The sequence below is a fragment of the Bos javanicus genome, chromosome 3, assembly GCF_032452875.1.
Source record: "Bos javanicus breed banteng chromosome 3, ARS-OSU_banteng_1.0, whole genome shotgun sequence".
NCBI classification, from domain to species: Eukaryota; Metazoa; Chordata; class Mammalia; order Artiodactyla; family Bovidae; genus Bos; species Bos javanicus.
Genome location: NC_083870.1, coordinates 78,592,458 through 78,617,657, shown reverse-complemented (window position 1 = coordinate 78,617,657; position 25,200 = coordinate 78,592,458). Strand labels below are relative to the sequence as shown.

General features: G+C 36.0%; 1 protein-coding gene across 12 annotated transcripts in view; it reads left to right on the top strand.

Annotated features, from left to right (window-relative positions):
• MIER1 (MIER1 transcriptional regulator) overlaps window positions 1–25,200 on the top strand; it is a 72,936-nt gene that overhangs the window by 13,226 nt on the left and 34,510 nt on the right. For 5 of the 12 annotated variants that reach the window (XM_061411670.1, XM_061411669.1, XM_061411676.1 and 2 more), the window contains 5 exons: window positions 2,043–2,067; window positions 7,192–7,337; window positions 19,507–19,662; window positions 20,165–20,297; window positions 21,954–22,018. In XM_061411670.1, the coding sequence (XP_061267654.1) occupies window positions 2,043–2,067; window positions 7,192–7,337; window positions 19,507–19,662; window positions 20,165–20,297; window positions 21,954–22,018 (525 nt within the window). Of the gene's footprint in view, window positions 1–2,042; window positions 2,068–2,200; window positions 2,238–5,924; window positions 6,028–7,191; window positions 7,338–19,506; window positions 19,663–20,164; window positions 20,298–21,953; window positions 22,019–25,200 lie in introns of those variants that run through there. The other 7 variants (XM_061411668.1, XM_061411673.1, XM_061411678.1 and 4 more) reach the window with 3 other exon arrangements.

Sequence of the window (25,200 nt, the reverse complement as noted above, 5' to 3'; positions counted from 1 at the left end):
ATTTCAGAATTTTACTAAAAAGGAATAACGGCCATTGTAAGGCTACTCTGTGTATAGTGAACCTGAGACCAGATGAAGATAATCATTAACTTTGCTGTAGCCTTGGACAGAGGTTGTGCTTAAACTTGGGAAATAAAGTTTGAAGTGAAAGTGGATTAATATTTTTAAATGTTGATTTGCTGTGTAATATGTGTGGTGGTTTAATCCATTTTGAGCTAGAAGTGAGCTAGAACTGTTCAAAAGATGTTGTTCAGTTTCCCAGTCATTTCCGACTGTTTGTGACCCCGAAAAGCACACCAGTCCTCCCTGTCCCTCACCATCTCCCAGACTTTGGCCAAGTTCATGTCCATTGTATTGGTGATACCATCTAGCCATCTCATCCTCTAACATTCTCCTCTTCAACATCAAAAGATATTAAGCAAGCTAAAAACTCTTTTCTATGGTTACATTATTCTCTGTTACCCTACTCCACAGCTTCCCATTAGAGGAACCAAATTTAAAAGTAGCACTGTTTTGACTCTCTGTGGCAGTTCAAGATGGCGATGTGACTCTTGAAAATGTGTAATACTGAATAATGGTCTTTTGTTAAAATGAGTCAATGCTATAGACAAGAGCCATTCTCTTATAAGAATTAAAAGGAACAAATAGGAACCTTGGAAAAGTATGCCTTAGAACAATGTTAAGTCACCATGTAGAAACTAGAATGTCACACTTACTGCAATAGTGTGATGTAGACTGTTTTCAAAATGGAATTTTTAATATCTCATAAGAATTTATCTTAGAGGCCTAGCTTTTGAAAAATTGGACACTTTTTGTCTTTTCAGTTTTGTTCCTGCCTTTCTGCTCCATATCTTAGTAGAAAGAAAATACTAGAATATCCGTATCTTTTTGCTGGTACTTCTGAACTTGCAGCATCTCTGACTTCTGATGAGCCTGAGTAGACAGCTTGGAATGAATAGGCAAGGTTTTAGTTAAAAAGATTTTGTCATTTGAGGCATCATTTGAATTTGTGTTCTTGAATTTATTGTATAGGAGTTGATGTTTCTAGATGACTTGTTGTTTATAACTGTTGAATTAGCTGAATTACAATAAAACACAGCCACAAACTGTCTAGTGGTGGTAACCCTAAAATAATTTGCTAATTTATCTTTAAATTTTCCAGATGGTTGTGGTTAAATTTATAAGAGGTAGAATGGTACAGTAGGAGTACTATAATAGGAAAGTCTTTGTGATCTTCTATTAGAGAACCTTCCTGGATTGACCTTGTAAGACTGCTAACTTTGTGGTAATTTAAAAGTATGTTGTGTGTTAGTAAAGGTAATGTAATGTTTGTACTTAAAGTCACATTTAAATTTTTCCTTCCGCTTTCTTACAATATAGTTTTTATTCTAAATAACATCTTAAATTATTTCTGCCTCCCTTCTCACACTCATTTTAAGCCAGAGAACAGCTTGATAGCAGACCTTGGGTTTAATTTTCCCTGTATTGATGAGAGAGAATATTTTAGAGAATTCAGAGATCTGAAATCATATGTTTGTGCACGTGCTAACTCACTTCAGTGTGTCTGACCCTTTTCAACCCTGTGGACTGTAGCCCTCCAGGCTCCTCTGTCCATGGTATTCTCTGGAGTGGGTTGCCATGCCCTCCTCCAGGGAATCTACGCGACCCAGGGATGGAACCCGTGTTTCTTAATGTCTCCTGCATTAGTAGGCAGGTTCTTTACCACTAGTGCCAGCTGGGAAGCCCAAAATCATATCTCTTGAATGACATATATTATAAGATACATATTTGCCTTTGAAATCTGAATCAGTTACACATTATTGTCTTTGTTTCTAGATTCAGGAATGTTTTAGATTTTTCTCTATGTTTAAATAAACATAATGTCAGAGGAGGGATTATGCAGGAAGTTTTAGTTTGTCTTAGTTCAGACGTTAAAATGTAACTAGTTTTTGGTGTCATATCAGTTGTTGAATAATTCTGTAATATTCATGAAGATTTACTACACGGAGATGCTAATTTTTCTTCTTTTTTCTCCCCCTCAGCCATCTGTTGAGTCTTCAAGTCCAGGTAAGTATTTTCTATATTTTTTATCATCTTTATTTAACTAACATTTGACCTATTAGTTACATAAAGGTTAGAGGAGTTAGACTATCATCTGACTGACTTTTCTTCTGAATGCTTCTTTTCTCTGGGGAAAAAGAAATGGATGAAATATTTGACTGCCCATGAAAGTACAGGTGAGGCTGCTGTGAGTTCAACCTCATGACTTTTTGTGGGTTTCTTCTCTCTCTCTTTTTTTAAATGAATTGCCACATGTATTTTGTGTATTTTGTATTTGCTGTTTGATTTGAAGTGTATTTTTAAAAAGGAGTCTTTAACTGCTTAGAGATATTTGCTTATATAGAAAATTCAAAGTATTTTATTTGTGAAAAATATTGTTAATGCGTTTAATGAGAGAGGGAAAGGTAAAATAAAAGGTTCAACAAATGAGTATTGTAAATTAAAAAGTTATTTTAAAATTTTATTAGAATCAAGTTTTCTCCTCTGACCAAGTATCTGACCTTGTAGTCTCTTCCAAACACAATATAGATTTCATTTTTTTCTTTAACTTTGAGGTTGCAAATGTATGATCTTTGGGCCAAATCTGGGCCATTAATGTTTTTTGTTCAGCTAGTGTAGTGAGCTTAAAAAATTAGAATATTGTATTTAAAATCTGGATTTAGGTTTCTTATGCTCAGTTGAAGGTTCTGATACCACTGGGTCCAGCGTTCCTGTGTGTCAGCAATTGATAGAAGCTAAACAGCAGTCAGGAAAGAGTTTGGTATGTGTTGATCTTCCTGCCTCAATGTCCAGGGATTTTACTGAGAGAGGAGACTGACTTCTGCAGTGGGGTAGGCAGGTGAAGGAAGAGCCTAAAGTAGCTTAGGAAGAGTGAGAAAGGGAACTCTCCTGAGGCATGGTATTGTTTAATTTGAAAACATCTCACATTGCATATTTAATAATGCTGTATTACTGACCTGTATTACTGACCTTTTCAGATCATTGAAGCAGTCACTTTTTTGTGTTTTAAATTTTAGGAAGTTTTGGAAAATACTGAAAATAATATAAGGCTTTTTTAGTTGTTCGGGGTCCTTTTCTTGAAGACAAATCATTGTTCTCTGTGTCAAGTAGGAGTTGAATTAAAATAACTCTAGATCCCTTGTAAATGATTCAGTTCAGTTCAGTCAGTCAGTCACATCTGACTCTTTGCAACTCTATGGACTGCAGCATGCCAGGCTTCCCTGCCCATCACCAATTCCCTGTACTACAAATTGACAGTTGATTTTATCATATTTATTTTAGCTGAAAATATCTTTCTGATATTCTTGGAAGTGAAGTACATTATTAGGCTTTGTGAGATTTCTGAAACTCAAGGATTTTTTTTTTCTTGTTTATAAATATGTTCTAGATGGAAGTAGGTTGGAAGACGTTGGAAATAATCTGACCTCAGATAAATCAAATTACCATATCCTTTTCAGGACGTGGTATTATTGTGCCTTTATATTTTTTTTCTTTCAAATACAGAAATCATTTTCATTGAAAAGATAAGTTCTAGTTTTTGTAGTGTTGTGAGTTTGCAAATAGATCAAATTTTAAACATTTTTCTGTGAACTTTCAAGACTTTTGTTAGGTAATACATAGGTACATAAAAATAATTACTCTAAAAGTGATATGAATAAGTGGCTTTCTCAGTTTCCATTGCATTTAAAACAGCTTAGGGTGAACTGGAAGAATAGTGGAGCTGGAAGAAAACAAATGTCTTTGATAGCTTTTATTACTTGCTGAATGCTTGTATTAATACAAATAGAATGAAGTTTTTTGTTTTCAGAGTAAGGAACATCTTTTGAGGTAGGCAGCATTTGTCGCATCAGTCTTCTGTCCACAGAAATGTTTACTGTTCTTACAAGTAGTGCTAATTGTAGGCAATTTAAAAAATTGGTGGAGAAATTTGAAATAGAAACTTAATGTAAAAAAATTTGGTCCATTGGTGAAATACTGTGTCCTTTGTAACATCTTCACTTTGGAATTGAAGTGAAAATCACTCAGTCGTGTCCGACTCTTTCCGACCCCATGGACTATGCAGTCCATGGGATTCTCCAGGCCAGAATACTGGAGTGGGTAGCCTTACCCTTCTCCAGGGGATCTTCCCAACCCAGGAATAGAACCGAAGTCTCCTATACTACAGGCAGATTGTTTACCAACTGAGCTATGAGGGAATTGATGCTAATAATAGCCATGTGACCCAGGCTAAGTAGTTTGTCTGTTGATTCCACTAGTGTAAACTAATTACATCCAGTAGCCATTAGAGGTGGGGTTTTAGGGTAGGAAGGTAATAGAATGATTAAACAAGTCCACACGATATATTACAAACTGAATTTATTTTCTTAGTCATTGCAAAGAGGTAAGGTACTTTTTTAGTAATTTTGCAGTAGGATGGAATTCTGTGATAAAGCAGGGATATTTGCATTAATTCTGAAGCAAAATATTTACACAAAGCACCAGACTCCTTAGCCCTAATAATTTACTTTTGGGATTCTTCTCCCTAGGAGATAACCTAACAATGGGCCTTAGTAATTAACAGAAAGGAATAGGATGGTTAGTTGGTCTTGAAGAACAAGGTAAAAAGAAGTCAACTGAAACAAAGAAGTCAAGATTAAGGCAAGAAAAAAACCTGAAATTGAAAGTTTATAGAGAATGGTGCAGTGTATGTGTGGGGCAAGGAATTAAGAGTGTTGAGAGAAAACGTTCACTTCACTCACACTTTGTAATTTCATATAATGGGAGGGTTAAAATAACAAGGCTTTAAGTATAATTGGCTTTGCAAATAATGAACAAAAATGGGGGACTTCAAGTGTGTGTGTGTGTGTGTGTGTGTGTGTATAATACTTGTGATTTGGTACTGTTTTCTCATGTGAGCTTGATTTTTAAGTTGGTAAAAGATTGTAAGTAGTTAGAAATTAGGCATAATTATTTTTAACAATATTTGCATTCAGTAGGAATTATATTATGATTAGGATAATAATATGCAAAATGGTAGCATGAGATTTTTTAGGATCTTTCTGCCAGCAGTGGAGAAAAGTATAGCAACATCTGTGCTGCTGCTCCTGCTAAGTCGCTTCAGTCGTGTCCGACTCTGTGCGACCCCATAGACGGCAGCCCACCAGGCTCCCCCGTCCCTGGGATTCTCCAGGCAAGAACACTGGAGTGGGTTGCCATTTCCTTCTTCAATGCGTGAAAGTGAGAAGTGAAAGTGAAGTCGCTCAGTCGTGTCCGACCCTCAGCAACCCCATGGACTGCAGCCTACCAGGCTCCTCCGTCCATGGGATTTTCCAGGCAAGAGTACTGGAGTGGGGTGCCATTGCCTTCTCCGAGCAACATCTGTAGGAATACTTAATTACTGACTAAGCATCCTAGAAGATTGCTGTGTGAAATGAAAAGTTTTGGGACTGTTTTCTATTGAAAACTGAGAAAGAAGGGATAATGATTGGGACAAAAAAGCTATAACTAAATTAGTAATTCTCAAACTGCTCTTAGGGAACCCTGTGTCTAGTCTTTCACCCAGTTGTAAGATTCCTTTCTAAAAGTGTACCACGTTATTTCTTCATTTCTAGAAGAAATTAAGATAATACTTTTCTAAATGTTGTTTTAACTTTATAAGTTGGTCTAAGACTTTGGTAACTAATTTGTACTGTACAAGATAGACTAGCTGATTTAACAGTTATATATTTCGTTATTTTGTATTTAATAGCAATATTTTGTTCTGTCCCTCCAAGAGCACAGTGACTTCTGAGTGCTCTGCCCTCTGACCTAGCTTGCCATTTACTCATCTTAGTAACCCATAGGTTCTCGTCAAGTATTCTTGGAGGCAGAATATCTACTGCTTCTGAAACTCTTGACTAAACAGGAGCCTTAAAGAGCAGTAAAAGCACAGGCATTGGAATCAGCAGATCCAGAATTAAAGTTCCATTCTTGGCACCTACTGGTTCTGTGAGTTTAAATATGCTACTTAAACTCTTTGAACTTCAAGTTTTTGTTTTTACTTCTTAGGATTGTTGGAATATTAAGTGAGATAATGTATGTGAAGGGTTTGAGCATAGTATTTGACGCATAGTAAACACTCAAAAAATGGTTCTTAATGCTAAAAATATTGGTAGGTAACAACAACCCTGGAGTCTTGGGTGCCCCCTTATTCTTAATTGTCTGATTTTCCAAGAAATCAGCATCTGTATTTCTTTGTTTTACTTATTGGTTTTCTTCAACAGTGAAGTAGGAGAGTAGGTATATCTATTGATATAACATTTAACACTTTAAACTGATAAAAGTAAATTGCTAATTGATTTTTTTGTTTTTTTAAATAACTCATTTATTAGTTAACAGTCTTTTGCAAACAGTCTTTTGTCCAGGTTTGTCATAGTCGGGATAGTTTATAGATTATATTCAATATATGCCCAGCATTTGCAATCTACTGTTTCAAGTTTTGACCCTATTGAGTTCAGCAATATTCCCCAGCCACAAGGCTAAAAATAGATTTAGTTATACAACAGTTACCTACTGGATTATTTTTAATACCTTTCATAAGACTTTTGTATGCAATTTTAATAAACTTTGCTGTTTATACTCTTTGGGTTACTTCAACTAAGTTAAGGACAGCTATTTTCATATTAAAGTATATTTTTATGGATGTGCTAGTAGAATAATATTTGAGTTCAGCTGTACTTTTCCCTAGCCTATATATTCAGATGATGGTATATTTCATACTCTATATTCATACTTATTGGGTCTATTAAATATTAGTCAAGTAATTAAGAATTGTGATTTTTTTTCACACAAAAGATCATTTTTATTTGATATAGCCACTATTTACAACTGAAGCTTTGGAAGATTACAGTACTCTTCAGACACCCTGCCCTCATTTTATAGTTGCAACTGTAAATATATAGCAGTAAAACAGGGTTAAAAAAAATCCTTAAAGATGTTTTGTGGGGGGTGATAAGTAAAGGCAGGAATTTTAGAAAACAAGAAATAAAATTTGCTGTGCATAGCTTTTCCCTTGTACTTTTACTTATATCCAGTTTCAAATAACATATACATTAATATTAATAAGGTACACATAATTTGGTTTACCAAACTGTTCAAAATATTCTTTACCAGGAGGTTCAGCAACATCAGATGACCATGAATTTGATCCATCAGCTGACATGCTGGTTCATGATTTTGATGATGAACGCACATTAGAAGAGGAAGAAATGATGGAAGGAGAAACAAACTTCAGTTCTGAAATAGAGGATCTTGCAAGGGTAAATAACAATAAGAGCTAGAGGATGAAGTGGTTATAACTTTTTTATGGAGAGAGGAAACACTTTAAATTTTAGTTTTCTATGTTATTTTGGGGAAAGCGGTATTTTTTATATATATATATAAAATCAATACTGAGAAATTCTGTGCGGCCATAGGTGGGATATTTAATGTTTGGAATGAAAGGCATTTTTTAAAAGAAACTTTATTATATGAATTAGAATTCAGTAGTTAACTTTGATAAGACATCACAGGTACTGGATCAAAAATATTTAAAAAATGGGTACTGAATTTCATCGTACATATCTTCTGTCCTCCCCCAGTTACTGCACCTTTTATTTACTCCCCTTCAGAAGCATGCCACTCTTTTTCTTAAGAGTTGTCATCCTGTTCCTCATGTCTTGCCTACTCTGTAATGTTCCCTTAATTGTCTCTGCCTTTCCTGTAAAGATAACCAGTGATTTCATTGTTATAACCATTGGCCACTTTTTTCTCTACTCTCAAGAGATACTCAGCACAGTTTACCATTCCCTTCCTGCACTATTGCTTTCCCTATCTTCTTGTTCCTGTTGAGTGGCTTTTGCAGACTTGTCTTCCTTTCCTCAAGGTTTAATTTTGGAATTTCCCAGTTCTCAGTTCTGGGCTTTGTTTTCATCCGTCAGTGTAGTGTGAGAGTCAGCCCCATCAGAATCACCCATGAACTTCCTAAGAAATATGCACTCCTGTGTCTTTCCCCCAGGCATACTAAATCAAAATTGGGGTGGGGTGGTGGACTCAAATCTGCATCATCATTAAGTATGCACACCATGTTTAAAAATGCTCATTACTAGTGATTGATCTAATCTTGTTGTGTCTGTATGCTTAGTATTTCTTAGTTATTTTTCTAGCATTATCCTGTTTGCTGTCTCCACTACCCACCTGCTTGACATGTCTTTTAGGAGATCTCAGTAGACATCTTTGAATTTTAAAGGTCTAAAATAGAACTGTTGATTGATACTCTCTTCATTTGCCTGTTCTTCCCTGTTTTTTCCATCTCAGTAAAAAATGGCAACACTCTATACCTTGTTGAGTAAGTCAGAAGCCAGGGAGTCATCTTCCTTCATTCTCAATATCTGTTCCTAAATAAGCGTATCATTTCTATCCAGAAATATCTGACTCTTGTTCCATCTCTACTGCTACCCTCGAGCCCAGGTCGCCATCATTTTTAGCTTAGAATGTACAGTAGCTTCCTAACTGGTTTCTTCATGTCCTCTTTTACCACTTTTCTCCAATGTATTACCACAGTAACCATGATGAACTTTTCAAAATATAAATCAGTTCATGTCAGCCTCCTATTTAAAACTCTTCGTTGGCTTCCTGTTACACCAGAAGAAAATTCAGACTCCTTGCCCTGGCCAGCAAGGCCACCTACATATGGTCCTTTGTTCATGTATTACACTGCCCCTGTCACGGTGTCCATAGCTATGTTAGCCGCTTTTGTTCTTAGATGTGCTGGCTTTTTCCTATTTCAAGGCTTTTTACCTCATTCACACTCTCTGGTATGTGCATTCTGAGACTGACTCCTTTTTCTGTCAAGTCTGGGCTTAACGGTCCCTCCTCAAAATGGCTTTTCCTGGCCCCAGTCAGCTATTTTTAGCTGCTGAACCACATCCATTGCTTGCTTTCTGTGTAACACAATTTGTAGTTGTATGTTTGTTAAGTTTTTGTCTACATTCTCCTTAGTTCCATGAGAGGAGGGATAGTCTGTTTACCAGTATATTTCATAGCACATAGCAAGAGTGGTCACTGAACATTTTTGAATGAATGGATAAATCAGTTTGGTATGTTATCGTTAAAAGGTGTTACGTGTACAGTCTGCTGTACTTCAGAACAAAAAAAAGAAGTAAGACATAAGCCAGTCTTTAAGCATTTGGAGTATATAATGTCACAGAAAATGAATTCTTATACCCTTATAGTAATAAAGATTAATCTATGCTTCAGAATTTTAGTTCGGAACTTTAAAGAGCTGAAAAAAAAGTCTGACTAAGTCAAATTCTGTGAGTTCCATTTTGGATCATGTAGTAATTAAAGCTGGCTTAATCCATAAACCTAAGCAATTCAATATTTTGTTATTTTAAGCCAGACAACAGAACTGATCATAGTGGTAATGGTGTAGAGCTGTTAAAAAGCTTTTCAAGGATGAGTTAAAAAGCACATGAGGAATCTGGACTCAGAACTATTCTTTAGGAGAGGCTAGAAAGCATTCAAAAGACTAGTATAATTTGCTTGGATGATTCAGAACCTAGGCAAACATCAAAGGAAACAGTTGATTTAAATGTCAGTCATGGTTGCTTCATGTATTCATGAAGTGGAAACGCAATTATTTCCAAATATTTGCCTCTGTTTCAAAGAAATTTACCACTTTGGATTATTTTCTTGTTTCTAAATAACCCATCCATGGGATAAAAGGTAAAGGAAGAAAATCTTATATTTTCCATTTTTTCACATTCTATATTCAAGTAATTTGAGTAAGTAAGTACTCAAGAAGAGGTAATCAAGTATGGTCAAAATAGGTTATGAGGTGGAATCATTATTATTTTACTTCAGAAAATGGGCTGCTACATTTAACTAGTACAAAATTACTAAGGGACTTTGCTAAAATTTTTTTTCATGTTGTGGTCTTTTCCTCTTTTTCCCTTTATTCAACCTCCTTCCTCGGTCTGTTACAACCCCCAAATTTGCTTTCAAATGCTCCCTTTTGTGGAAAAAATAATTAGAATTATTTGTAGAATATATACAAAGGGAAAGAAAGACAAGGGAACCAATCTTTATCATTCTTTTCAACCAGACAGTCTTAAACCTTCTCTCAGACTACTTCTAATCTTTCCTGGAGTAATTAAGGCTTAGGTGTAAGTAGCATATAATCACCAGTGCTTTCATTTGTAGCTTACAGCTAAGCTAGAGGGCAAGTATATTGGATTTCCTGTAGTTGTAAACTCTTTAGGTCCAAACCAAACTAGCTTTGTTTTTATTTAAAACAAAATGGGCAAGATTTTGTTATTGATGACTGATTTGCTCTTATAGAAGTAAAACATTATAGTTATGTCAGGAATTGGTAGGGTAGTTTATACCTGGTACTTCGGTTGCATGAAAAGGACCTTTGATGTAATGTGGCAAAATTTTGACAGTTGATTCATTCAGGAGTTAACAGTGACTGCATAGCCTGTAGCTTTAAGTTCGTTTAATGTGAATTCTAAAATTTAAGTGAAAACTAGCTTTGATATGTATTGTTAACATTTGTATGTGTGAATCTTACCAATATAAAAGACATTTTAGTTAAGTTTATCATTTAAATGTTTTAAGAGAATTAGTTGTACAGGTTAGAATTTATTGATAATATTAGAAGAGGTGTCAGAATCATTCCCATAGTAAACTTTGGTTTGTAGGAATGGCGATATGCAGGTTTAACGCTGTTTTTCAAATGTGCACTTAAAACCCACCATCTCACTTTGAACAGTAGCAATCTGTTTCGGAGAAAGGAGATCAGGATCAGCTGTATCTTTATTTGTATTTTTGAAAAATCACATTAAAACAATTAATACTTTAAAGTGTTAAGCACATTTTACTTGGTGAATCTCCAGAGCTAGAGAATAAAGATTAAAATGTGAGAGTTTTTTGTTTTTTTTTTTAATAAGTATTCACAACACATGAATTATACAGGTAAGAAAAAAGCTCCAACGTGGGTACTATAAAGAAGAGTTCACTGTCTTCATCTCTTCCTAGTTTGTTTTATAGTCAAAGTCCAGCCTAAGAGGTTGGTTACGTTAGGAACTGTGACTCTTGTCTCTTAGGCTTTCTTGCCTAAAAATCAGTCCCTTTCTTTCTTCCCAACTTCATTTCCTGGTAAGTCACAACAGGTATAAAAAGAGAACTATGTCTATCCACCAAATGACCCTTGAACGGCCATCATCTGCTACCACGTTCTGCTGCTGCTGCTGCTGCTAAGTCACTTCAATCGTGTCCGACTCTGTGCGACCCCGTAGACAGCAGCCCATCAGGCTCCACTGTCCCTGGGATTCTCCAGGCAAGAACACTGGAGTGTGTTGCCATTTCCTTCTTCAGTGCATGAAAGTGAAAAGTGAACGTGAAGTCGCTCAGTCTTGTCCGACTCTTAGCGACCCCACGGACTGCAGCCTACCAGGCTCCTCCACCCATGGGATTTTCCATGCAAGAGTACTGGGGTGGGGTGCCTTTGCCTTCTCCGGCTACCATGGGCAGTAAATGACTCATCCCCTGATGTGAGGGAGAGGGAGCCACTTTCTCTGCAGCTAGGAGACAGATACCACTCCATCCTTACAATACTGCTGGTGGTGCTTGATAACTGTACCCTGTTACTTAAAGGTCAAATTTGATTTCAGATACCATGTTTGTCTTTGAAAAAGTCTGTGCTGCTTTCACCTCCAACTAGTCTCCCTTCAGCTTGTACAGACATGATTGTCCCTCTTTTTGTTATAATACTTAGACAACTTAATTTTTAAAAGCACAATATGCAAGTATAGTCCACATGCCTGTATTTTTATTCATTTTGTACTGTATCCAGTTTCCTTATTTTTATAGTCTATCAATCCAGCACGTCTTATTTCACTCTCCCTAAGAATGATGAACACTTAACCTAGGGTCGTGTTTTGAGGAAAGGAGTACATATATGCATATGTATGTAAGGGCTCTGTAAAGCAGTGAGTCAGACAGCCTCTTTAAAAACTCAGCTGCACTGTTTAATCAGTGTGTGACTTCGGACCGGGTATTTAACATGATTAAACTTCAGTGTCATTACACAGATGATATGTATAAAGCATTCGGCAAATGTCTGATACATGATACTCAAATCTTAATAGTTATTCATAAGATTCTCAAATCTGTAACAAAACTGTAGCCAAAACTGTGGAGAACCCCTGTACTTGATTCATAAGCTTTTTTCACTCTGCTCCTCCCATTTCTTAACACTTGTATGAATGGGAACATTTTATTGTGATGTTTCAATTAATTTGAGGAAAGCCCTTTAATATGTGATAGAACATAGACTTTGGCAGTATAAGCTAATGAGAAAGTCTATGGAACAGGTAACTGATGGGTCGTAGGATAGTGTACTGTCAGCCAATTTAATCCTCTCTTTTTTTTTTCCAGAGGGGAATAACAACTTTTGCTTTCAGATCAGATAAGTTGCTCAGTCGTGTCCGACTCTTTGCGACCCCATGAATCGCAGCACGCCAGGCCTCCCTGTCCATCACCAACTCCCGGAGTCCACTGAGACTCACGTCCATTGACTCAGTGATGCCATCCAGCCATCTCATCCTCTGGCGTCCCCTTCTCCTCCTGCCCCCAATCCCTCCCAGCATCAGAGTCTTTTCCAATGAGTCAACTCTTCGCATGAGGTGGCCAAAGTACTGGAGTTTCAGCTTTAGCATCATTCCTTCCAAAGAAATCCTAGGGCTGATCTCCTTCAGAATGGACTGGTTGGATCTCCTTGCAGTCCAAGGGACTCTCAAGAGTCTTCTCCAACACCACACTTCAAAAGCATCAATTCTTCGGCGCTCAGCCTTCTTCACAGTCCAACTCTCACATCCATACATGATCACTGGAAAAACCATAGCCTTGACTAGACGAACCTTTGTTGGCAAAGTAATGTCTCTGCTTTTGAATATGCTGTCTAGGTTGGTCATAATTTTCCTTCCAAGGAGTAAGTGTCTTTTAATTTCATGGCTGCAGTCACCATCTGTAGTGATTTTGGAGCCCAGAAAAATAAAGTCTGACACTGTTTCCACTGTTTCCCCATCTATTTCCCATGAAGTGGTGGGACTGGATGCCATGATCTTCGTTTTCTGAATGTTGAGCTTTAAGCCAACTTTTTCACTCTCCACTTTCACACTCATCAAGAGGCTTTTGAGTTCCTCTTCACTTTCTGCCATAAGGGTGGTGTCATCTGCATATCTGAGGTTATTGATATTTCTCCCAGCAATCTTGATTCCAGCTTGTGTTTCTTCCAGTCCAGCATTTCTCATGATGTACTCTGCATATAAGTTAAATAAACAGGGTGACAATATACAGCCTTGATGAACTCCTTTTCCTATTTGGAACCAGTCTGTTGTTCCATGTCCAGTTCTAACTGTTGCTTCCTGACCTGCATACAAATTTCTCAAGAGGCAGATCAGGTGGTCTGGTATTCCCATCTCTTTCAGAATTTCCCACAGTTTATTGTGATCCACACAGTCAAAGGCTTTGGCATAGTCAATAAAGCAGAAAGAGATGTTTTTCTGGAACTCTTGCTTTTTCCATGATCCAGCGGATGTTGGCAGTTTGGTCTCTGGTTCCTCTGCCTTTTCTAAAACCAGCTTGAACATCAGGAAGTTCACGGTTCACATATTGCTGAAGCCTGGCTTGGAGAATTTTAAGCATTACTTTACTAGCGTGTGAGATGAGTGCAATTGTGTGGTAGTTTGAGCATTCTTTGGCATTGCCTTTCTTTGGGATTGGAATGAAAACTGACCTTTTCCAGTCTTGTGGCCACTGCTGAGTTTTCCAAATTTGCTGGCATATTGAGTGCAGCACTTTCACAGCATTATCTTTCAGGATTTGGAATAGCTCAACTGGAATTCCATCACCTCCACTAGCTTTGTTCGTAGTGATGCTTTCTAAGGCCCACTTGACTTCACATTCCAGGATGTCTGGCTCTAGATCATTGATCACACCATTGTGATTATCTCGGTTGTGAAGATATTTTTGTACAGTTCTTCTGTGTATTCTTGCCATCTCTTCTTAATATCTTCTGCTTCTGTTAGGTCCATACCATTTCTGTCCTTTATCGAGCTCATCTTTGCATGAAATGTTCCTTTGGTATCTCTGATTTTCTTGAAGAGATCCCTAGTCTTTCCCATTCTGTTGTTTTCCTCTATTTCTTTGCACTGATCGCTGAAGAAGGCTTTCTTATCTCTTCTTGCTATTCTTTGGAACGCTGCATTCAGATGTTTATATCTTTCCTTTTCTCCTTTGCTTTTCACTTCTCTTCTTTTCACAGCTATTTGTAAGGCCTCCCTAGACAGCCATTTTGCTTTTTTGCATCTCTTTTCTGTGGGAATGGTCTTGATCCCTGTCTCCTGTACAGTGTCACGAACCTCATTCCATAGTTCATTAGGCACTCTATCTATCAGATCTAGGCCCTTAAATCTAATTCTCACTTCCACTGTATAGTCATAAGGGATTTGATTTAGGTCATACCTGAATGGTCTAGTGGTTTTCCCTACTTTCTTCAGTTTGAGTCTGAATTTGGCAATAAGGAGTTCATGGTCTGAGCCACAGTCAGCTCCTGGTCTTGTTTTTGCTGACTGTATAGAGCTTCTCCATCTTTGGCTGCAAAGAATATAATCAATCTGATTTTGGTGTTGACTATCTCGTGATGTCCATGTATAGAGTCTTCTCTTGTGTTGTTGGAAGAGGATGTTTGTTAGGACCAGTGCATTTTCTTGGCAAAACTCTATTAGTCTTTGCCCTGCTTCTTTCTGTATTCCAAGGCCAAATTTGCCTGTTACTCCAGGTGTTTCTTGACTTCCTACTTTTGCATCCCAGTCCCCTATAATGAAAAGGACATCTTTTTTGGGTGTTAGTTCTAAAAGGTCTTGTAGGTCTTCATAGAACCGTTCAACTTCAGCTTCTTCAGCATTACTGGTTGGGGCATAGACTTGGATTACTGTAATATTCAATGGTTTGCCTTGGAAATGAACAGAGATCATTCTGTTGCTTTTGAGATTGCATCCAAGTACTGCATTTCAGACTCTTTTGTTGACCATGATGGCCACTCCATTTCTTCTGAGTGATTCCTGCCTGCAGTAGTAGATATAATGGTCATCAGGGTAGCATTACTTTTTATTTCAAATATTTGGGGGCAAATAAGAGAAATCCGTTTTGAGCAAGCTTAGGCAAAATGAAGATTTAGTTGTAAGGCTCATGTAATTTCATTAAGGGCAGGGGGAGGTCTAGACTTCAGAGACTCCTGTGCCACCAGAACACTTTTTTACATGGTGGTGTCCTTTTTGAGTCCAATTTTCGTCATATGTTGTAAGTTTTCAGGCTCCAAGATTTATTGCTTGGGATACAGCATATATTCTTTAGCTGCTATTGGTAAAATTCTGGAAACAAATTATGTTCAAGCTTGGGTCATGTGCCCTTTTCAAATGAATGGTCAGGGAATGCAGTGATTCCAATTGAGTTAGTCCAAGTGAGTCCAGGAGGTAAGCTTTCAGTCAAAATACATGCTTGGAATGGAGGAAAGAACATTTCTGGAAAAATGAATGTAGAAAGAAAGGACTGGATGACAGACAACAAGAAATGGTACTTGAATTTGAAACTGGAGTTTTCTCAGCAAAATTGATTTGGGGTTTTATTGTATTTGTGTTTACTGTTAGGACTTCCCTTTATACCTTAGATCAGGTAAGATACTTTTTAATACTATGTGGATCATGGTTGTTGCTTACTAATTTGTTGTTTCTAACTTGCTGCTTACTCGTAATAACTTGATATTGGGCAACAGAAATTAAAAGTTAATTCCTAAGAAAAGCATAATACCACTACATATTCTTTTGTTTTCAGTATTAAGCAAGAATTTTCTTGATGGACTGCTGCTGCTAAATCGCTTCAGTCATGTCCAACTCTGTGCGACCCCATAGATGGCAGCCCACCAGGCTCCCTCGTCCCTGGGATTCTCCAGGCAAGAACACTGGAGTGGGTTGCCATTTCCTTCTCTAATGCATGAAAGTGAAAAGGGAAAGTGAAGTCGCTCAGTCGTGTCCGACTCTTAGCGACCCCATGGACTGCCGCCTACCAGGCTCCTCCGTCCATGGGATTTTCCAGGCAAGAGTACTGGAGTAGGGTGCCATTGCCTTCTCCACTTGATGGACTAGGCAGGGGTATTTTGTTGACATGTGATAAAACCAACTTTGACCGAAAGTAAACTTTTTAGAAGTTTGTCAAAACTTTTTTAGACGTTTATTGCTTTTAATATTTTTTAGATGTCATATGAATCTATATCTAGGTCTAAGGAATATCTGAAACTAGAGATTCAGGGTCACAAGGACCTCTTGATCACTCTTAACCCATGGTTAAATCTGTTGATTTCTTCTTTGGGATCCCTTGTTTTTTCTTTACCACAATCACTAATTTAGTTCAGATTCTGATTATACTCACATAAATGATAGCAGTGGATTCCAACTTAGCAAACTAAATTTCTCCCTGCCTAGGTTCATCTTGAATAATATGTTGTGTGTGTAGTTTTCCCAAAGCCCTTTTATAGAGTCAGTCACTGTTCAGTAGCTACTCTTAAATGAATGAAAAGTAGACTCTAATAGATGCCTTGAGAAACTAAGTAAAACTAGAGAAAATAGGTTAAAAAAACTAGCCAGCCCTTTCTTTTTTTTTTTTAGTTAACTGCAAATCAGGATAACCTGCGTGTTCATTTTTTGTTTCTGTAGTTGTTCAGTTGTTTCTTTGACTTGTCTTGACTTTTCTCTGCCAGTTCTGTTACTCTTTATCTAATTCAAGCACTTCTCTTTCAAATACACTGATCAGTCACTTCTGACTCTACCCTGTTCTCTGCTTAGTCAATATTGGGGGTGTTGCCAACTTTTTTTTGAGAAATGAATTTTTATAAAGCAAGTCACACTTCTCATATGTGTATCCAAGAGAGAAAAATCTTGGACTTAACCATGGAAGTCAGATATTCCACTTTCCAAATAGTGGTTAAAAAAAAAAAAAGAAAAATTCTTTCCATGCAGTTGGTAAATTACTTATCTTTTTGACATATAACTGAGCTAGATGTCAGCAGTTAGTGACAAGCTTTATTAAGGATAATGATCACAATTTATTACGTTCCACTGAAAAGGCTGGTTTGCAGTTATCTTATCCTAGAACTGATCAGAGTGGTTCTCCAGATGGTCTGATACTAACAACATCAATATCACCTGGTACTTTAAAAAATGCAGAAACTCACGCCCCACCTCAGCCCTGCTAATCTTTGAGGTGGAGTTCAGTTCTAAGTTTAAATAATCCCTCAAGGTGATTCTGTTGCCCTTGAATAAGACAGATCAAAGGTCCAACTCTTTGCAACCCCTTGAATTGCAGCAGGCCAGACTTCCCTGTCCTTCACTGTCTCCCTAAGTTTGCTTAAACTCATGTTTTATTGGTAACCGTACCTCTTTTGGTGATCTCTCAAAGTATCAGTTAAACATAGTTGTAAAAATTAGAGGTAACAGTAGCATATTAAGATAATATTAAAGACGAAATAAATATTATGAAACAAGCTGTTGGTAAATTCTCAAGGTCCATGTGAATGTTAATTGCCAGCCTACACTAAAGTGTTTTTCTTGGTTTGGCCCTTATTCATAATAGTGACCTCAGTGGCGTCTTGCTCATAGAAGTGACTTCAGTTGCTAAACCTGCTTCTAATTTGCGATGCAGAATGAGTTTATGGAAAATATGAGCTGAGATTAAGAGTTCTAGATATTACAATAAAGTCTCTGTCCGTACATCATGTTTCTCTCTGCTTGGTTTTCTTATTTACATATAAAGGTACCACTCTCATCCGGTACTTTTAAAGATCAAATAAGATAGTATAATATTCTCACTTTGTTTTTGTTAAGAAACGAGAATAAGGTAGTGAATCAAAGCATTTATCACAAATGCCTGGCATATAGAAGACGTGATGGCAGCTATATTGTCATGATTGTTTATTTAACCCATCTTTTCTACATCATATTCTTATTTCTTTCCTGATTTTGAAGTTCTTTTTTCTTAAATCCTGACTCCTAATTCCTAAATTTCTGTTTCTTTGTACCAAATGCTTATACTGGACCAGGTATCTGGAAGGACTAGATCCTTGAACACTTCAAGCATTATCTCTTATTGTACTTTGAAAGTCATAATAATTAAGTCAATTAAGTATACCAGCTGGTCATTGATTTCTTTCAGAAACAGATTCACAAACTGATTTATAACTAGAGTATCCATTTACAATATGAAATATTAATAGAAGTGTTAAACAGCATTTTCTTCCTATTTCTTTCTATAAGGAAATTTTTTTCCACATTATCGTTATTTGCTTTTTACACACAAATTCTGATTGATGGGAGTTAACTGTATGATCTAATAACTTAGTATCAGGTTATATCCTCCAGTTTGATATATTCATCCTCACTATAATAAGGTATTTCACACACAGGCTAGACTTGTTTCTGTCCATGAGTAAGACTGTGATACTACTGGAGAAATATAAAGTCTTATTTCACGATTATCCTTTTTCTAGGTTCTAAACTGACTCAGTTAAGTTTTTCTTCAGAATGTGTATGTGTATGTTATAGGTTCACACTATTTGGGTTAAATTTTATTTTTATAATTTTGTCATGTTTCCCTGATACTCTGTAACACTTAACTACTGATTAGAGTGAGTACCTTCTGCAAAAATCTCATTTCATTTCATAACATGTGGATATTTGTTCATTTCACCCTCAGGAGAGAGTGCTTTTTGTGCTTGGGGGAGGTTCAGGTCCCTGGCTGAAACAGCCTGGTATACTGTTAAGAGTATGGGCTTTTGTAATTAGACTCAAAATCTGTTTTCACTACTTGTAACTTGTGTGGTTTTTGGAGAAATTGCTTAATCTGCTAGCCTCAGTTTCCTCATCTCTGAAATGGAGATAACACAACAGTTTTGTAAGATGTACAGTAAAGATTACATGAAATGATTTTACATAACCCTAGAAAAGAATATATGGCTGATGTAACCCAGTATCATTCATGTATATTATTGCTGTTTTTGATGTGTTTGGGCTGGGCTCTAAATTTCATTCCGCTTTCTTGGTTTGTTAACTTTGTTTACAGTCTATTTTCTAATTATTCTGTTTCCCCACTCCCAAATTCTGTGTGGCTCTTAGTAAATGTGAACTGACTGTTGGTGTACAGTTGCTGAATTGAAGCAGAAAAGAATAATTAAGATTAGGGTTTTTCTGGTTTCAGAATTATATTGTTTTACTTTTTATGATTTACAAATTCTTGATAACAGTTCTAAGAATATTCTTCTGTATTAAGATTTGTGAATGATAGGAATATGAAATGTCATCTGTTAAAAATTTAACTTTTGTTTGGTCTATTTAGGAAGGCGACATGCCGATTCATGAACTTCTCAGCCTTTATGGTTATGATAGTACTATTCGGCTACCTGAAGAAGATGAGGAGGAGGAGGAGGAAGAGGAGGAAGATGATGAAGATGCTGATAATGATGATAACAGTGGATGTAGTGGGGAAAATAAAGTAAGGTTATACATATATTTTTATCTTCCTGAAGTTAAAATTTTATTGATACACTGATTTTGATTGCTTGTTTTTGTCATTTCTTTTCACTCTTAACTTTAAAGGCAATATATTTAAATATTAAAACTTAAGATATAGACATGTGTAATGCAAATTGAAAGTTCCCTATAATCTACGCCAGAGAGGCAATAGTTTGCTCTGTCATTCCTGTTTTTTTTAACGCCTGTTCTAAATAAATTTGTACAAACTTTTAAAATGCTGTTTTTTAAAGTAATAATGGCTAATTGTACTCATTTTTATTTTGTTTTGAAATAACTTTAGGTTTGCATAAGAGGTTCAAAGATAATTCAGTGCATCTCTCTGAACTCTACTCGACTTCCTCTAATGTTAGCATCTTGTGTAACCATGGTATATTCATGTAGTCTTCTAGTTTTATCTGGAATACTATGACCTTTCATCTGCAACACTTTTTCTTAAAGAGATTTAATGTATTATTCCACAGGAAGAGAATATAAAAGATTCCTCAGGTCAAGAGGATGAAACTCAGTCTTCCAATGATGATCCATCTCAATCTGTTGCTTCTCAAGATGCCCAGGAAATAATCCGTCCACGTCGATGTAAATATTTTGATACAAGTAAGTATTATTAGTTACTGTTTTTTATATGATTTTTGCTGTTTAATATTTTAGTGTTTTTTTTTTCCAATACTCTGAATTCATTGATTTGGAAATCTCGCTCATCAGTAAATGGAATTTTGTTCTAGATTATTAGTTTAGCTGTACTGGTGCTGTGTTGCCCATGAATATCCTACCGTAATTATTATGTGTCACTATGATACCTGATTTTGAATGTGTTCCTTTTTTTCCACTTTTGACTGTTCTTTAAATTTGTTGTTTCATGGTCATCTTTTTTATTTTTCCTAGTCTTTTCCTCAGTTTTCCATTTTCTGCTTTCTTTGCCTCTCAGTCTAGATATATTCATAAGCATTTCTTTCTCTAACCAATGGTTCCCAAGTCTAAAGAAATTGTTGGCCCTTGAGATAGGAATATATTATACAGAGAAAGAACTCTGCTGATGTTTCTACCTCCTCAAAGTCATTGACCAGTAGTCGATACAACATTTAACGTATGTATCTTGAATATTTGCATGTGTAACTACTCCATAATGTTTTCATTCTAAGCAGGAATCCTTACCCTAGAAATAAGATAAGAAAAAATTAACCATTAGTGTTATTAGTTTAAATATGTAGTTTAAATTTCTGTATTTAAAAAAGAAAGATACTTGAATACAATACAATAACCTCTCCTGAAATGTGGTAAAGTAAAAATTGATTAAACGTGGTTACTGCTTTGTGTGAATGACTTCTGTTACACATTTTTGTTTAGAGGTCAGTGTAGGGCTGCTGGTGATAATTTTATTGTGAATTTTTCTTTTAGGGATACAGTCCAACTTAAAAGTATTATCACTGCACAGAGAGATTAATTACATTTAATTATTTGGAGGAAATGTATTTTTCCCCTAGTTAAACCAGGAGCAGGTCCATTGCCAAAATTTGCTTAAAAGTGGGATACTAAGTGACTGTATCTTGAAATAATATATCATAGTTCAGATGTTATTTCAGTATGCATGGGAACTATACATACAGTGCCCATCTTAGCTTTTCTATAGAAAGAATTAATTTCTGTATGTGATGTTACCATTTTGAATTTTGTGTGCCATTGTAGAGTTGAGAAGATGCTGACAATCTAATGGTTTTCAGATTTCCCGCTCCTTTATGTAAAGGCATTCTTAGTCCAATATGTAAGCAAATAGCAATTTGCCTGCTCTGAATAAAACAGAAGTTGGGGAGACATACATGTGCTGTCTTCCTGCATTCCCCCAAAGTGATGTTATAGCATTCTCAAGTGTTTTAAGGACCACTGTTCAGAAACTATTATTTTGTCCCAGCTCTCATTTAATAAGGGAAGAAAATGAGATCATATAGTTTATTCTGTCACCAGGCTGTTGGAAGCAGGATTAGGTTTAGAAACAGATTGTCTTGACTCTGAATCAATTTTTTCCCTAAAGTTTTTTGTAGAGTATTATTTCATGAAAATATAGTTATCTAAGAAGATTGTCCTGGAAGGTCTATGAGTTTTGTTGTTGTTTTAACTGACAGGGTAATATTTGACTAAAAATATCTTGACCTACCTCTGCAAATACCTTTTGGCATATTTAAGTATTTAATGGTAGTTGTAAGAATGGACAGGCTAAGCAATCATTTTATAGTACTATTGTCTTACTTATTCTAGATAGTGAAATAGAAGAAGAATCTGAAGAAGATGAAGATTATATACCATCAGAAGACTGGAAAAAGGTAGTTAGAGCCATATTTTCCCAAAACTTAGATAAATTAATATTTAAAGAGCCAAGTATCTTCTTTTACCAAAAGTTTGATAAAGTTGAAGTAAGTCTTCTTGTGACATATGTTCAGACTTTCCCTTAATACATCCAGGTGAGAAAGAACATAAATTTTCTTATAAATAAAATAACGATATAGAAAAATCAGACTTTGTTGAACAAGTTGGTACTCAAAGCAAAATTACAAATCTAAATTTCTAAACTAGTTAGGAACTAGACTTTTGTTAGCTACACTGTAAAAAGTATCACATGTGATTTTTTTCTTTTTTATATATGTATCTACTTGAGAAAACAATTGTGGAGGCTCTGGTATTTGTTAAGTAAATTTTCTTTAATGAGTTAGATTACAGGTTTTTCTATCCCATATTAATGTTGATACTCGCAGCTCAGAGTATATTGTGTGAAGAGATAGATTTGGACTTTGGTATAACTATCCATAATTAATTTCTAAAATGAGTTTAAAGATAATGACATGGTCTTTAAAAATAAAATTATATAATAGTGTATAATTAATCTCATGGTTAAACTGAAGAATTTTAAGCTGCTGCCAAACAGTTGACTTATTAGGAAGATGTATCACATTATTATGTAGAATTGATTAGGACAAATCATCTATATGAGGTGATGTCATACTTGTTGCGATAGATACCTGATTTATCTCTTAGAATCTCTGTTGAGGGTTTTGCTTTTTTTTTCCCCCTTGGTGTTCTTTTCCCTAGGTCTGATTCTGAATTTAGTGCATAAACAGTCATTTATGTGGAAGCAGAATTGCCCAAAATACCAGATCGAGTGGCCTTTCTGCCCTTTTTAAGTCATGATTGTTTAATTAGTCAGTACTTTTGATCCTTCTCTGTGTTTTGTTTGTTAGTTTCTTTAAAGTTGTCTGGTCTGGATGCCAGGGGCACACTTAAGAGATAACCCCCTTTGTGGATTAAAATAAGGAAAAGTCTGTATATTTTGTAGTTGTAGCTGGGAAGAATGAAGTATTAAAATGACCTTGGACTGTACTACCCAAGGATTATGGGCTTCAGCCGGAATTGATGTATTTATGGGTTTCCAAAGAGATGTTGGCTTCCCTTGTAGCTCAATCAGTAAAGAATCTGTCTGCAATACAGGAGACCTGGGTTTGATTCCTGGGTTAGGGAAAATCTCCTGGAGAAGGAAATGACAACCCACTCCAGTATTTTTGCCTGAAGAATCCCCTGAACAGAGGAGCCTGGCAGACTACTGCCCATGGGGGTCGCAAGAGTTGCACACAACTTAGCGGTTAAACTACCACAAAGAGATGTTTAGAAAAGAGAGACATCAGTGTGGGTTAAAGTGGTAAGGAAAGATTATCATAGTGCATGTATTAATTATTAATAACTTGAATGATTAATGAATGAATGATGGGACTGAAGACAGAAAAAAAGGATCACAGAAGTTACTATTTGTGTGACTTGTTTGAGCAAGTGTTAACTACATGCAGAAATTAAAATTAGAAAAGCTGGAAACTTTGGTAATCAACTTAAACTGTTATTTTCTACCACATATCCAAGTTTGTTTTTTCTCCAGTATAAATTGATTTTGTATCTGGAGTGTCCCCATAGAGTATTTGATTGAGCCTTGAATTTTTTCTTTTTTTAAATGAAGCAGTACAAACTCAAAGGAGGGAGAACATGGGGGAGATAAAGCCCTCATTACTAGGAAGTATTAGTCCCGTCCTCAGGAAAATTATGTAATAAAGCAAATCCAGATTTATATAATAAAGTAAATCCAGATTGTCTTATTTTAGTCCGATTTGTAAAAAGCTGTCAGGATTCAGAGATTAATCTTCTAAGGCTTGTAAGACAAAATTAAATTTTTATTGAAACCTGAGGTAGAGGAAACAGCTTTGAAACCAAACCTGAGTTCAAGTTATAGCCCAGAATTTACTAATAATGTGATCCTAAGGAAACTCATTTTCTTGAGTTTCATCTCCTTACATACAGTTATAGGGACAGCAGATTCAGCCTTGTCAAAGTTGGTGAGGATTAAATAAAAATTTTGCATAGATACTTGGTACATAATGCTCCTAAATACTGTTTTCCTTCATTTCCCTACAGAACAAATTTAAGGTGAAAAGTTTCTGAACGCAATAGGAAAAAGGAGAGGCATCTTTTCTTTATACTAAGCTAGAAATTATCAACCCTGGCTTCATGTTAAAATCACTTAAAGAAATCTTAATGCTGGTTACCATGGCCTTCATCCAGAGATTCTAGTTTATTTGGTCTAGGATAGATCCAACATTGAATATTTTTAGAAGCACCCTAGCCAGGGTTGATAACTTGACTATTCCCTATAGGTGGAGATGAGTTAACTTAAAAGGGACACAAGAAGTGACAATAGGGTATCCTTTTTTATAGTGAAAGATATAAGGAAAATTCCTATGTATGAGTGGAAAAAATGTGTGTGTGGTATTTTTAGAAAAACTAACTGGTTTTCCTGTACAGGTGCAGCAATAAATTTATTACATAGACATGTCTTTGAAGTTACACTAGATAAAATGAAGCTCTAGCATCAGTGGGAAACAGTAATAGGAGAGAGGAACTCTTCAAATCCCAGGAGTTATTTAAACTTACTAGACCATGATTTCATACCTTTCCTACGTAAGTCTTTATTCTGAAAATACAGTAACTGTTAACATTTAGCCACAGACAAAAGAGGGCCCATGTAATTAATCTTGGTCCCTATGTCTTATGTTAATAAAATCTCATCAGTGGTGACCTCTAATTGTCATTCTGAACAGCCAGTTTCCCCTAACTTGTGTTTTGACTATATAGATTATCAGATTTCCTAAAATAAGATTGAATTATGTTTGGGAGAAGTTATGATTTCATCTTACATTGTTTTAATGAAAGTTAGGCACTGATTACCTGTCCATTTGGTTTGAAGTTTTATTTATTTGGCCTCTACTGGGCTTTATTCAAACTGTTTTTGTTATTTCCTTTACCTTAAAGCTCTGGTTCTCAGACTTCATTGTGTGTCAGAATTATATGGATAGCTTGTTAAAATACTTAATTGCTGAGTCCCATCCTCATAGTTTCTGGTTCGGTAGGTCTGGGGTAAGACCTGAGTATTTGCATTTCTCAGTTTCCCAGGGAAGCTGATTGAGAGACC